Source organism: Thunnus thynnus, chromosome 5, assembly GCF_963924715.1.
Source record: "Thunnus thynnus chromosome 5, fThuThy2.1, whole genome shotgun sequence".
NCBI classification, from domain to species: Eukaryota; Metazoa; Chordata; class Actinopteri; order Scombriformes; family Scombridae; genus Thunnus; species Thunnus thynnus.
This window is the reverse complement of record NC_089521.1, coordinates 35,321,148-35,333,596: the sequence shown is the minus strand read 5'-3', so window position 1 is coordinate 35,333,596 and position 12,449 is coordinate 35,321,148. Positions and strand designations below refer to the sequence as shown.

Genomic DNA, 12,449 nt, shown 5'->3' with positions numbered 1-12,449 from the left:
TTTGTGTGTTTAGTTGTTTGTGTGTTTAGTTGTTTGTGTGTGTAGTTGTTTGTGTGTGTAGTTGTTTGTGTGTTTAGTTGTTTGTGTGTTTAGTTGTTTGTGTTTAGTTGTGTTTGTGTGTGTAGTTGTGTTTGTGTGTTTAGTTGTTTGTGTTTAGTTGTTTGTGTGTGTAGTTGTGTTTGTGTGTTTAGTTGTTTGTGTTGCAGTGTTTTGAGTCTTCAGGGCCACCATACATGCTACTTTTATTGTTTGCCTTTTTTATTCTTCCTGTTAAACACTTTGTTAAGAAAAGTGCAAAGACACAAATAAACATAAATATATGTTTAATACACACACACACACATACACACACACACACACACACACACACACACACACACACACATACACACACACACACACACACACACACACACACACACACACACATCTGGAGGCTTTATCCTGATATTATAATACATTTTAAATCCACTTGGTTAAATTATACCTGATTTATTTAATAGTAAAGTAGAAACTGTGAAGTTTCTGAGGTGGTAACTCTAGTAGAAAACCTGGAGCAAGATAAAGGCCGTGCCACCTGTCCTCCTCCTCCTCCTCCTCCTCCTCCTCCTCTTCTTCCTCCTCCTCCTCCTCCTTCTCCTCCTCCTCCTCCTCCTCCTCCTCCTCCTCCTCCTCCTCCTTCTCCTCCTCCTCCTCCTCCTCCTCCTCTTCTTCCTCCTCCTCCTTCTCCTCCTCCTCCTCCTCAGAGTGCAACAGTCCGGCGGCTCCAGCGCTGAGGAGTCGATCATGGAGGCTGAGCAGCGGCCGCAGCAGAGACGCCGTTAGTCGGTCTGAACAGCGAACAATAACAAACTGTTCCGTTTCTGAGTTACACACCGTGTGTGTGTGTGTGTGTGTGTGTGTGTGTGTGTGTGTGTGTGTGTGTGTGTGTGTGTGTGTGTGTGTGTGACTTTCTCTCCATAGAGTTTCACTGAGTTTACATCCGGGTTTTTTCCCTAGGCAATGGCAGTCGCAGCACCGCCGTTCCTTAGGCAAAGTGAAATAAATTCGCTGCACCGACACAAAAAGTAGTCCGCTTTCCGAACACCTTTTCTTGTCACCTGGCGTTGCTGATCGGCTCGATTTAACGAACTTTAACAACCACACACACAAATATCAAACGCTTTGTCGCGGATTAACGGGCGTCAGTTGGACGCGGAGCTAGTTTTTGTGCCCCTTCCTGCAGCTCCGCGGCGCAGGGATCTGTGCTGTGCTGAGGCTGAGCTGAATGAGATTGAAGAAGAGTTCTTCTTGTTTTGTAGCTTCAGTTTGTCTGTTTTTACACTAATTTACTCAAACTAAATATAAAATACCGCAACAAGACGCCGCCGTGCGGGCCGGAGCGAGCCGGGCGGGTTGTGTGCGGTTCTTCCACCGCGGATCGGCTTCTTATAATATATATTTAATTAATCTAGAGGAGGACTGCTGCTGAGTAAGTGCACATTGGGCTTTTTAATTTCATAACTTTAATTGTCTCTGTTGTCAAACTTTCCCTGCGTGCTGCTGTGTGTGCTGGCCGTGTGTGTGCGGGGCGGTGCGGGGCTGCAGGTGTGCGGGAGCCTCCCGCAGCTGTCCGGACTGTTTCTGCGTGTTTAGCTGCGGTTTGTTCTGCTCGGAGTTGATGTTTCTGGAGGACAAGGGGCCGAGATAACTTAACCCGCCGCCGCTGTCCCCATCCTGGAAGATGGCGTCTTCTGGGACTGTTGCTGCGCGTATTTCTGTGTCTCGTCTGTGTGTCTCCGTGTCTCCGTGTCTCTGTGTCTGTGTCTCAGATCTCCATCTTTACTGTTTTTATTCCTGTTTAATGGAAGTTATCCGCGGCTGGCGGCGTTAGCAGCGCGGCTAGCAGCGGCTAGCATTAGCGGCTAGCTAACGTTATCCACTTGTTCTGTCACATTTCGCAGCTTCAGGAGAGAAATGTCGGATCTGTGAGTGTCTTTGGATGTTTTTAGCAGCAGTGAGAGCAGAATATAAGAGCCAGGAGCCGGTAATCACGGGAACATGAGAGTTTACCGAGCTGCGGGCTGTGATGAGGCAGCCCGGTGTGTTTATAGGAGGCTCAGACCGCCATAGTGGCTTAATAAGAAGGTTATAAAACATTTATTTCACCGCAGAAACAAAAAACACTTTTCAGGGTTTGAACTCCCGCAGCTGAAGCTCTCACGGCTTTCATCTTGAAAACCTCCATTTTAGCTTCATTTCAGTGTGTTTTCGGGCCTCTGCACCGGCGGTGCTGAGGAAGTTTATCCAGACAACTTCGTGTCCCACCCGGGGAGCAATTACTGCAATTAACCGGCCGCCAGAGCGTCCTGCCGGGACACCGGTGCTCAGAGACACCGGCGGGTGTGGAGAGCAGGTTCAGAAGCACTGATGTGTTTTCTCTGGATGTTTGTGACACATGGAGTCAGTCACAGAGGTCAGACTCATGGTACAAGACTCTGGACTGCACTTTAATCTCATTTCTTTCTTTCTCTGTGAGTGTTTAGGTCAGAAAACAGACTTTAACAGACACTTTATCATCTCAAACAGTGAATAAACGCTTTATAACTCACTGTAATGCAGTTTATTCATGCAGAATAACTCCAGAAGTGTTTGCTGCTCTTTAACAGATAAACAGTCAAATACAGCTGTAATAATATCAAATGTCTTTATAGGAGAAGTTAGAATAAAATATTGAACATTACTAAACACTTCTATCTGCTTATAAATACACTATAGTGAGTTATAAAGCTTTATTAACTGTTTATAGACTGGTTAATGATAAACAGGGGAACTTAAAGGGAAGCGTGACCAGATATATTTAATTAACTGTTATCAGATAAAGTTAATTAACTACAAAGTGGTTATAAAAATATAGAAATCCTTTAGAAAATGCATCAATAGCCTGAAGTAGTAAATACACATTTTAAGGACAAAAAGTACATCTTACACTCCAACGAATGATTATTGTCATTATTGATAATCTGTTGATTATTTGTGTCTGACTCGTGTATCTTCTGTGTGTTTGTGCACTTGAACTGTAATTATTTCTTCTCGTACTCGTGATCTCATGATCACCTGGTTAATGCAAATAATCACAGTGGATGAAATGTCAAAAAGTTGTGAGAAACATCTCTGAGGAAGATATTCAGTTAATGATCATAAAGGATGGAAATATAAAACCTGACAAACAATCAACTGATCGTCTAAATATTTGCAGATTAATTTGCTTTCAGTCGATTAATTGTTTAATTGTTGCAGTTCTGATATAAACTGCAGATTTCTCAGGTTATTGTGAGAAACCGACACACAGTATTTAATGTTACTGTCGGTTCTTTAACCTGTAGAGACGCATCGACTTTAATCAGCTTTATATCGTCTGAAATAAATAAACTACTGCAGCTGCAACGTTTCTATTAAAGTGCAGAAAACTTCAGTGAAGATCAATTCTGCTGCTTCCTGTGTCACAAAGTAACTCACTACATTTACTCAAGTACTGTACTGATGTACAAGTTGTGAGGTACTTGTACTTTACTTGAGTATTTCCATGTGATGCTACTTTCTACATTTCAGAGGGAAATATTGTACTTTCTACTCCACTACATTTATTTGACAGCTTTAGTTACTTTTCAGATGAAGATTTGACACAATGGATAATATAACAAGCTTTTAAAATACAACACATTGTTAAAGATGAAACCAGTGGTTTCCAACCTTTTTGTCTTTTGACGTCTTACAAAAAGCAGTGTGTAGTCGGGGTCACATTTCACATGTCTATGAGTTGTTAACAGCTCCACCAAATAGTGATTTTTCCCTCTAAACTTCTCACATGCTTTCATTTCAATAAATGTTCAAATGATCCAATATTTCAGCAAAAATCAAAGATTAGAGAAAAAGTCCAAAAACTGAAAACAGATTTGTGTATCAGAACTTTGTTTTTTCTTCTTTCCTCTCCCATTAATCATCTCACCACCCCTCAGATTTATCTGCTGACCCTTTGGAGGGGCCCGACCCCTAGGTTGGGAACCACTGGACTAAACTAGCTAACTGTATATAAAGTAGTGTAAACTAGCTCCACCTCCAGCAGCTACAACAGTAACATGCTGCTCTAACACTGATGCTTCACTATTAATAATCTAATGATGTCATATATAATAATATATCAGTCAGAGGGACCAAACCACTACTTTTACTGCAATACTTTAACTACATCAAGCTCATAATACTTATGTACTTTTACTGCAATACTTTAACTACATCAAGCTCATAATACTTATGTACTTTTACTGCAATACTTTAACTACATCAAGCTCATAATACTTATGTACTTTTACTGCAATACTTTAACTACATCAAGCTCATAATACTTATGTACTTTTACTGCAATACTTTAACTACATCAAGCTCATAATACTTATGTACTTTTACTGCAATACTTTAACTACATCAAGCTCATAATACTTATGTACTTTTACTGTAGGAGGATTTTTCATGCAGGACTTTTACTTGTGATGGAGTATTTGTACACTGATGTATTAGTACTTGTACTGCAGTAGAGTATGTGAGTACTGCAGTCGAGTATGTGAGTACTGCAGTACTCGGTGTGCTCAGTGATGAAAGTGAAAGTGGTGGTCATGTGACTTCCAGTGAAGTGACTGTAGGTGTTATAAGATCAACTGTATTGATCACACACAGCTGCTGATGGAAGTAGATGAATAATAATAATAACAATAATAATAATAATAATAATAATAATAAAGCTGCTGTTGTAGAGTCCGTTTCTATAGAACAACAACTATAAATAACATCATGACTTTATAGAGAGAAAGTATCTGGGTTAATAGAAAGTTGTGCTTTAATTAGCAGGAAGTGGAGAAGAAGAGTTTATTAATGTCTCGTTAACATGGAGGAGATACCTGAACGACTTCACGAGGTTCAGTTTAATATCTGTCAAAACATGAAAACATCAAATAAAAACAACATGAACTATAATAAAACTATAAGTAACGAGTGGAAGAGACGCAGTGAAGCTTCACTATATATATATATATATATATAAATATAAATACATTATATATATAAGGAACATAGAAAGACTGTATAGAAGAAGAGAACGTCGTCATTTACAGTGTAGAATCATGAACCTACAGCTCACCTGATCAATAACTATCATCATAATAATAATGATAGATTTATTGACTTTTCAATCAATAAGAATAAAATATTTGAGTAAATTCATTAACAAATAGAATCAATCTATAAATATAAACATATAAAGTTCATAAAGTGAGTTTAAAGATCAGATTTAACGGCAGATAATCAATCACCAGATCTTTTCATCATCAATTGATCGATGTGAAAACTGATCAGATTTCTGTTGTGAATATTTTGAGGACGTCAGCGAAACATTTTCAGGTATTTTTATGGATCAATAAGAAGTGAAGGTATGGAGAGAGTGACTATTGGCTGGCTGTGTGATGTGTGTTTGTTGTGTTTTACAGGGCAGCACAGAGGGGTGGAGTCCAGTCCCACAGCCAGGTGGTGAGTCTGTCATCAATAACACTGATCAATAACTTTTAATCTGAGTGTCAAACATCAACTGAAGTCATATTTAACACTTTATTCATCTGCTTTAATCAAATCATTCTTCATTTTAACCCAAATTATGAACATTTAAACTGTTATAAACTGTTTAATGTGTAAAATGAATAAACAGAACCAATAATATTATTATATTTATTAATGATGTATTTTACATGTTCAGCTGAGAACAGTTACATGTTTTTAATTTAAAACACTTTTAGTAATAATAAAGTAAAAGCTGCAAATGTGTTCAGTTAAATATTAAATAGAGAGAAATGAACAATGAATTCAGATGTAAAGTCATTAAACAGTAATAAAGTTACACTTTGAATTAAATACACTGTAAATAAATGTGTTTTACATCTTTAGTGAAACTAAATTCACTTTTTTGTTTTATTAATTAAACATTTTAACATTTTTTACAAGATTCAGAAAAATATTTACAAAAACCAGCAACATGAATTCAGATATTCAGATAATTAAACTGGTTTTAGTTCCATTGATTCACATTTAATGTGTTTTAACTATAGTGAAGTTACACGTCACCTGCATTAGTTTAATAATACAACAACATTCAGTCTGTTTCACATTAATAATAATAATAATAATAATAATAATAATCAGTTTCAGTTGAATGAAACTTGTTAAACGTCAGTTAAATGTTTTCTGTGTGTTTTGTCTGCAGCGGCACTTTAATGCTTCAGTTGGATGGTTTTCCTACTGGAGACGGTGTTCAGGTAAACTTTCACAAAGTTCATTAACTCAGTAATTAATTATAATAATTATAATAATAATAATAATAATATTCATGTGTTTTATATGATGGTCAGTTTTACCTGAGAGGTGTGACGGGTCGTCATGTGACCTCACTTGACCTTGACAGGGAACTATTATTGTCAGCATCATACAGGAAGTCCTTACATGGCTGTACCCTCACGTTGCTATGACAACAGCCATGACCTCAGCCCCGTGATTTCTGTTGAACCGGCTGTTCAGACTGTTTCTGTTTGTGTGTGTGTGTGTTTGTGTGCGTGTTTGTGTGTGTGCGTGTGTGTGTTTGTGTGTGTGTGCGTGTGTGTGTTTGTGTGTGTGTGTGCGTTTGTGTGTTTGTGTGTGTGTGTGTGTGCGTGTGTGTGTTCGTGTGTGTGTGTGCGTGCGTGTGTGTGTGTGCGTTTGTGTGTTTGTGTGTGTGTGTGTGTGCGCTTGTGTGTGTGTGTGCGTTTGTGTGTTTGTGTGTGCGCTTGTGTGTTTGTGTTTGTGTGTGTGCGTGCGTGCGTGCGCGTGTTTGTGTGTGTGTGCGTGCGTGTGTGTTTGTGTGTGTGTGCGTGCGTGTGTGTGTGTGCGTTTGTGTGTTTGTGTGTGTGTGTGTGTGCGCTTGTGTGTGTGTGTTTGTGTTTGTGTGTGTGCGTGCGTGCGTGCGCGTGTTTGTGTGTGTGTGCGTGCGTGTGTGTGTGTGCGTTTGTGCGTTTGTGTGTTTGTGTGTGCGCTTGTGTGTGTGTGTTTGTGTTTGTGTGTGTGCGTGCGTGCGTGCGCGTGTTTGTGTGTGTGTGCGTGCGTGTGTGTTTGTGTGTGTGTGCGTGCGTGCGTGCATGCGTGCGCGTGTTTGTGTGTGTGCGTGCGTGCGTGCGTGCGTGCGTGCGTGCGTGCGTGTGCGTGCGTGCATGTGCGTGTGTGTGTGTGTGCGTCCGTATGCGTGTGTGTTTGTGTGTGTGTGCGTGCATGTGTACGTGCGTGTGTGTGCGTGCGTGTGTGTGTGTGTGTTTGCGTGCGTGTGTGTGCGTGTTTGTGTGTGTGTGCGTGCGTGCGTCTGTGTGTGTGTTTGTGTGCGTGCGTATGCGTGGGTGTGTGCGTGTGTGTGCGTGTTTGTGTGTGTGTGCGTGCGTGCGTCTGTGTGTGTGTGTGCGTGCGTATGCGTGTGTGTTTGTGTGCGTGCGTGCGTGCGTGTGTGTGTGTGTGTATGTGTGCAGGCTGATCGATCGGCTGGCAGACTGACTGGATCCATGATGGAATTACAGACGTTACAGGAGGCTCTGAAGGTGGAGATCCAGATCCATCAGGTAGGCCGTAACGCATTAAAAACATTTAAAAAAGAAAGTAAACACATGAAAACCTCAATAGAGAGCTAAAGTCATGACATCACTTCCTGTCTAGTATCCGTAACTCAACACAGTGTCTCAGTAGAGACTGAAGTTAACGTTAGTTTGTTCAGAAACAGACTAATAACAGCGATCTGGTTTTCAGTCTCTGGACAGTAGTTCTGTGTAATGCAGACGCCACTGAGCATGTGCAGAAATGCGGTTCAGTTTACAGCTTCGCTAGCTTGTCGCGCTACAGATCACAACCTCAGCACTTTGTATTGAAGTTCTTTGAGAAATGTATGTAGCACAAAGTCATCGAATATTCACATTTGGGAATCTGAAACTAAAGACTTTTTGGCATTTTTACTTTAAAAAAATGACCTCAGCGACTATTTGATCATTACAATAAATTCCTAAAAGACAGAAATCTGATCATGTGAAATATACTAAATGTTTCTATCTTATAAAAACAAAGTTGTGCTCATGTCGGACCCCATCGAGCAGATGTGTATATACATATATATTCTCTCATTGAACTCAATGTGAAAGTTTAATACAGGCTAAATTTTAGCTGTAAAACCTCATTGATCCTGTTAAGAAGCAGATTGAGAATAAATGTTTTCAAAGCCTTTAATGCTGCAGATGAATCTCCTGCTCTGATACATCTGCACAGTAACATTATATATACATTAACATCACATATACAGTAACATCACATATACAGTAACATTATATAAACAGTAACATTATATATACATTAACATCACATATACAGTAACATCACATATACAGTAACATTATATAAACAGTAACATTATATATACAGTAACATCACATATACAGTAACATATAAACAGTAACATTATATATACAGTAACATTGTATTTACAGTAACATTATATAAACAGTAACATTATATATACAGCAACATTATATATACAGTAACATTTTATTTACAGTAACATTATATAAACAGTAACATTATATATACAGTAACATTGTATTTACAGTAACATTATATATACAGTAACATTGTATTTACAGTAACATTGTATAAACAGTAACATTATATATACAGTAACATTGTATTTAAAGTAACATTATATATACAGTAACATTGTATTTACAGTAACATTTTATAAACAGTAACATTATATAAACAGTAACATTGCATTTACAGTAACATTTTATAAACAGTAACATTATATAAACAGTAACATTGTATAAACAGTAACATTATATATACAGTAACATTGTATTTACAGTAACATTTTATAAACAGTAACATTATATAAACAGTAACATTATATTTACAGTAACATTTATACAGTAACATTATATATACAGTAACATTGTATTTACAGTAACATTATATAAACAGTAACATTATATATACAGTAACATTATATTTACAGTAACATTATATTTACAGTAACATTATATAAACAGTAACATTATATATACAGTAACATTATATAAACAGTAACATTATATTTACAGTAACATTATATATACAGTTACATTATATATACAGTAACATTATATTTACAGTAACATTATATAAACAGTAACATTATATATACAGTAACATTATATAAACAGTAACATTATATTTACAGTAACATTATATAAACAGTAACATTATATATACAGTAACATTGTATTTACAGTAACATTTTATATACAGTAACATTATATATACAGTAACATCATATATATAGTAACATTATATATACAGTAACATTATATATACAGTAACATTTTATATACAGTAACATTGTATATACAGTAACATTATATAAACGGTAACATTATATATACAGTAACATTGTATTTACAGTAACATTTTATATACAGTAACATTATATATACAGTAACATCATATATATAGTAACATTATATATACAGTAACATTATATATACAGTAACATTTTATATACAGTAACATTGTATATACAGTAACATTATATAAACAGTAGCATTATATATACAGTAACATTGTATAAACAGTAACATTATATATACAGTAACATTATATAAACAGTAACATATATACAGTAACATTGTATTTACAGTAACATTATATATACAGTAACATTGTATAAACAGTAACATTATATATACAGTAACATATATACAGTAACATTGTATTTACAGTAACATTTTATATACAGTAACATTATATATACAGTAACATTATATACAGTAACATTATATATACAGTAACATTATATAAACAGTAACATATATACAGTAACATTGTATTTACAGTAACATTATATATACATTAACATCTTATTTACAGTAACATTTTATATACAGTAACATTGTATAAACAGTAACATTATATAAACAGTAGCATTATATATACAGTAACATATATACAGTAACATTGTATTTACAGTAACATTATATATACAGTAACATTGTATTTACAGTAACATTATATATACAGTAACATTATATATACAGTAACATATATACAGTAACATTGTATTTACAGTAACATTATATATACAGTAACATTGTATTTACAGTAACATTATATATACAGTAACATTGTATTTACAGTAACATTTTATATACAGTAACATTGTATAAACAGTAACATTATATAAACAGTAGCATTATATATACAGTAACATTATATATACAGTAACATTATATAAACAGTAACATATATACAGTAACATTGTATTTACAGTAACATTGTATAAACAGTAACATTATATAAACAGTAACATATATACAGTAACATTATATATACAGTAACATTATATAAACAGTAACATATATACAGTAACATTTATATATACAGTAACATTGTATTTACAGTAACATTTTATATACAGTAACATTATATAAACAGTGACATATATACAGTAACATTGTATTTACAGTAACATTATATAAACAGTAACATTGTATAAACAGTAACATTATATATACAGTAACATCATATATATTGTAACATTATATAAACAGTAACATTATATATACAGTAACATTATATATACAGTAACATTGTATTTACAGTAACATTTTATATACAGTAACATTGTATAAACAGTAACATTATATATACAGTAACATCATATATATTGTAACATTATATAAACAGTAACATTATATATACAGTAACATTATATATACAGTAACATTGTATTTACAGTAACATTATATATACAGTAACATTGTATATACAGTAACATTATATATACAGTAACATTATATAAACAGTAACATTGTATAAACAGTAACATTATATATACAGTAACATTTTATAAACAGTAACATTATATAAACAGTAACATTATATTTACAGTAACATTATATATACAGTAACATTATATGTACAGTAACATTATATTTACAGTAACATTATATATACAGTAACATTATATATACAGTAACATTGTATTTACAGTAACATTATACAGTAATATATTTACAGTAACATTATATTTACAGTAACATTATATATACAGTAACATTATATTTACAGTAACATTGTATATAAAGTAACATTATGTATATGGTAACATTATATAAACAGAAACATTATATATAAAGTAACATTATATTTACAGTAACATTATATATACAGTAATATTGTATTTACAGTAACACTATATTTACAGTAACATTATATAAACAGTAACATTATATAAACAGTAACATTATATATACAGTAACATATATATAATAACATTATATATACAGTAACATTGTATTTACAGTAACACTATATTTACAGTAACATTATATAAACAGTAACATTTTATATGTAGTAACATTATATAAACAGTAACATTATATAAACAGTAACATTATATATAAACAGTAACATCACATTAACCTTTTATTAAATTCCGTCAAAGATTTCACTGTAGATATTATATATACTCATATATATATATATACTCATATTATGAGTCTGGACAGACGTGGATGTAAAGTGTAAGTTGACCGGCTGGCTCAACGTATCTGTAGCTTTGATATAAAAGTCACATGACAAAAATTCAACCCACTATTTCAAATGTCAACAATGAACCTTTAAATAAAGTTTTATTTCCATCTTCACCACAAAGCGTCTTCTACTGTGTTACTTTGACGGATGATCAGCGTCTTTTAAGAGAATGATGTGTATATAAAACCAGATTAAACTATTTGTGTACCTGTTAATGCAGAGTGTGTGTTTTTAAGCCCTGAGTCGTGTCTGCAGGCTTCCTCTCAGGCAGCAAACAGCCACAACGACCTCCACCAAGCATGGATGTGTTATCAGAGCTGATACTTGCAGCCAGTTTCTCCCAGTGGTCACTGGTGGTATTACAGTAAAAATCCCCCCAAAGACCCCCACTGTAAAGGAGACGTCTGTAAACCATCGACAGGACACCTCGAACTGAAAACAGTCAATCAAGATTTACTCTTTCATGATAGAAAGATAGAAAGAGTCATAATTGACTAAGGAGAGGAGAGGAGAGGAGAGGAGAGGAGAGAGGAGAGAGGAGAGGAGAGGAGAGAACAGCCTGAGAGGCGAAACTCAGGGCAAAACAGTAACGTTAATAACTGAAGGAAACACTTTGAGCTTCTAGCATCTCTCTTATTGTTATTGGTTGAACAGTGAGGTGTTTAAGTCACTTAATTAGTGCTGCAATTACTGCAACTATGTTATAATCAATTAGTTTGCTGATTATTTTCTCCATTAATTGATTAGTGAGTCATCAGACAGCAGTGAAAATAATCCACCATCAGTCCAAAACTGACAAA

The 12,449-nt window shown here is 34.7% G+C and overlaps 1 protein-coding gene across 4 annotated transcripts in view; it reads left to right on the top strand.

Annotated features, from left to right (window-relative positions):
* Positions 1-1,229: 1,229 nt before the first annotated feature.
* The window catches only part of phf21ab (PHD finger protein 21Ab), a 32,832-nt gene continuing 21,612 nt past the window's right edge, over positions 1,230-12,449 (top strand). Inside the window, exons 1-4 of one of the 4 annotated variants that reach the window (XM_067591033.1) lie at positions 1,230-1,471; positions 5,520-5,559; positions 6,287-6,338; positions 7,569-7,658. In XM_067591033.1, the coding sequence (XP_067447134.1) occupies positions 6,297-6,338; positions 7,569-7,658 (132 nt within the window). In that variant the 5' untranslated portion in view covers positions 1,230-1,471; positions 5,520-5,559; positions 6,287-6,296. Of the gene's footprint in view, positions 1,472-1,539; positions 2,456-5,519; positions 5,560-6,286; positions 6,339-7,568; positions 7,659-12,449 lie in introns of those variants that run through there. The other 3 variants (XM_067591031.1, XM_067591034.1, XM_067591032.1) reach the window with 3 other exon arrangements.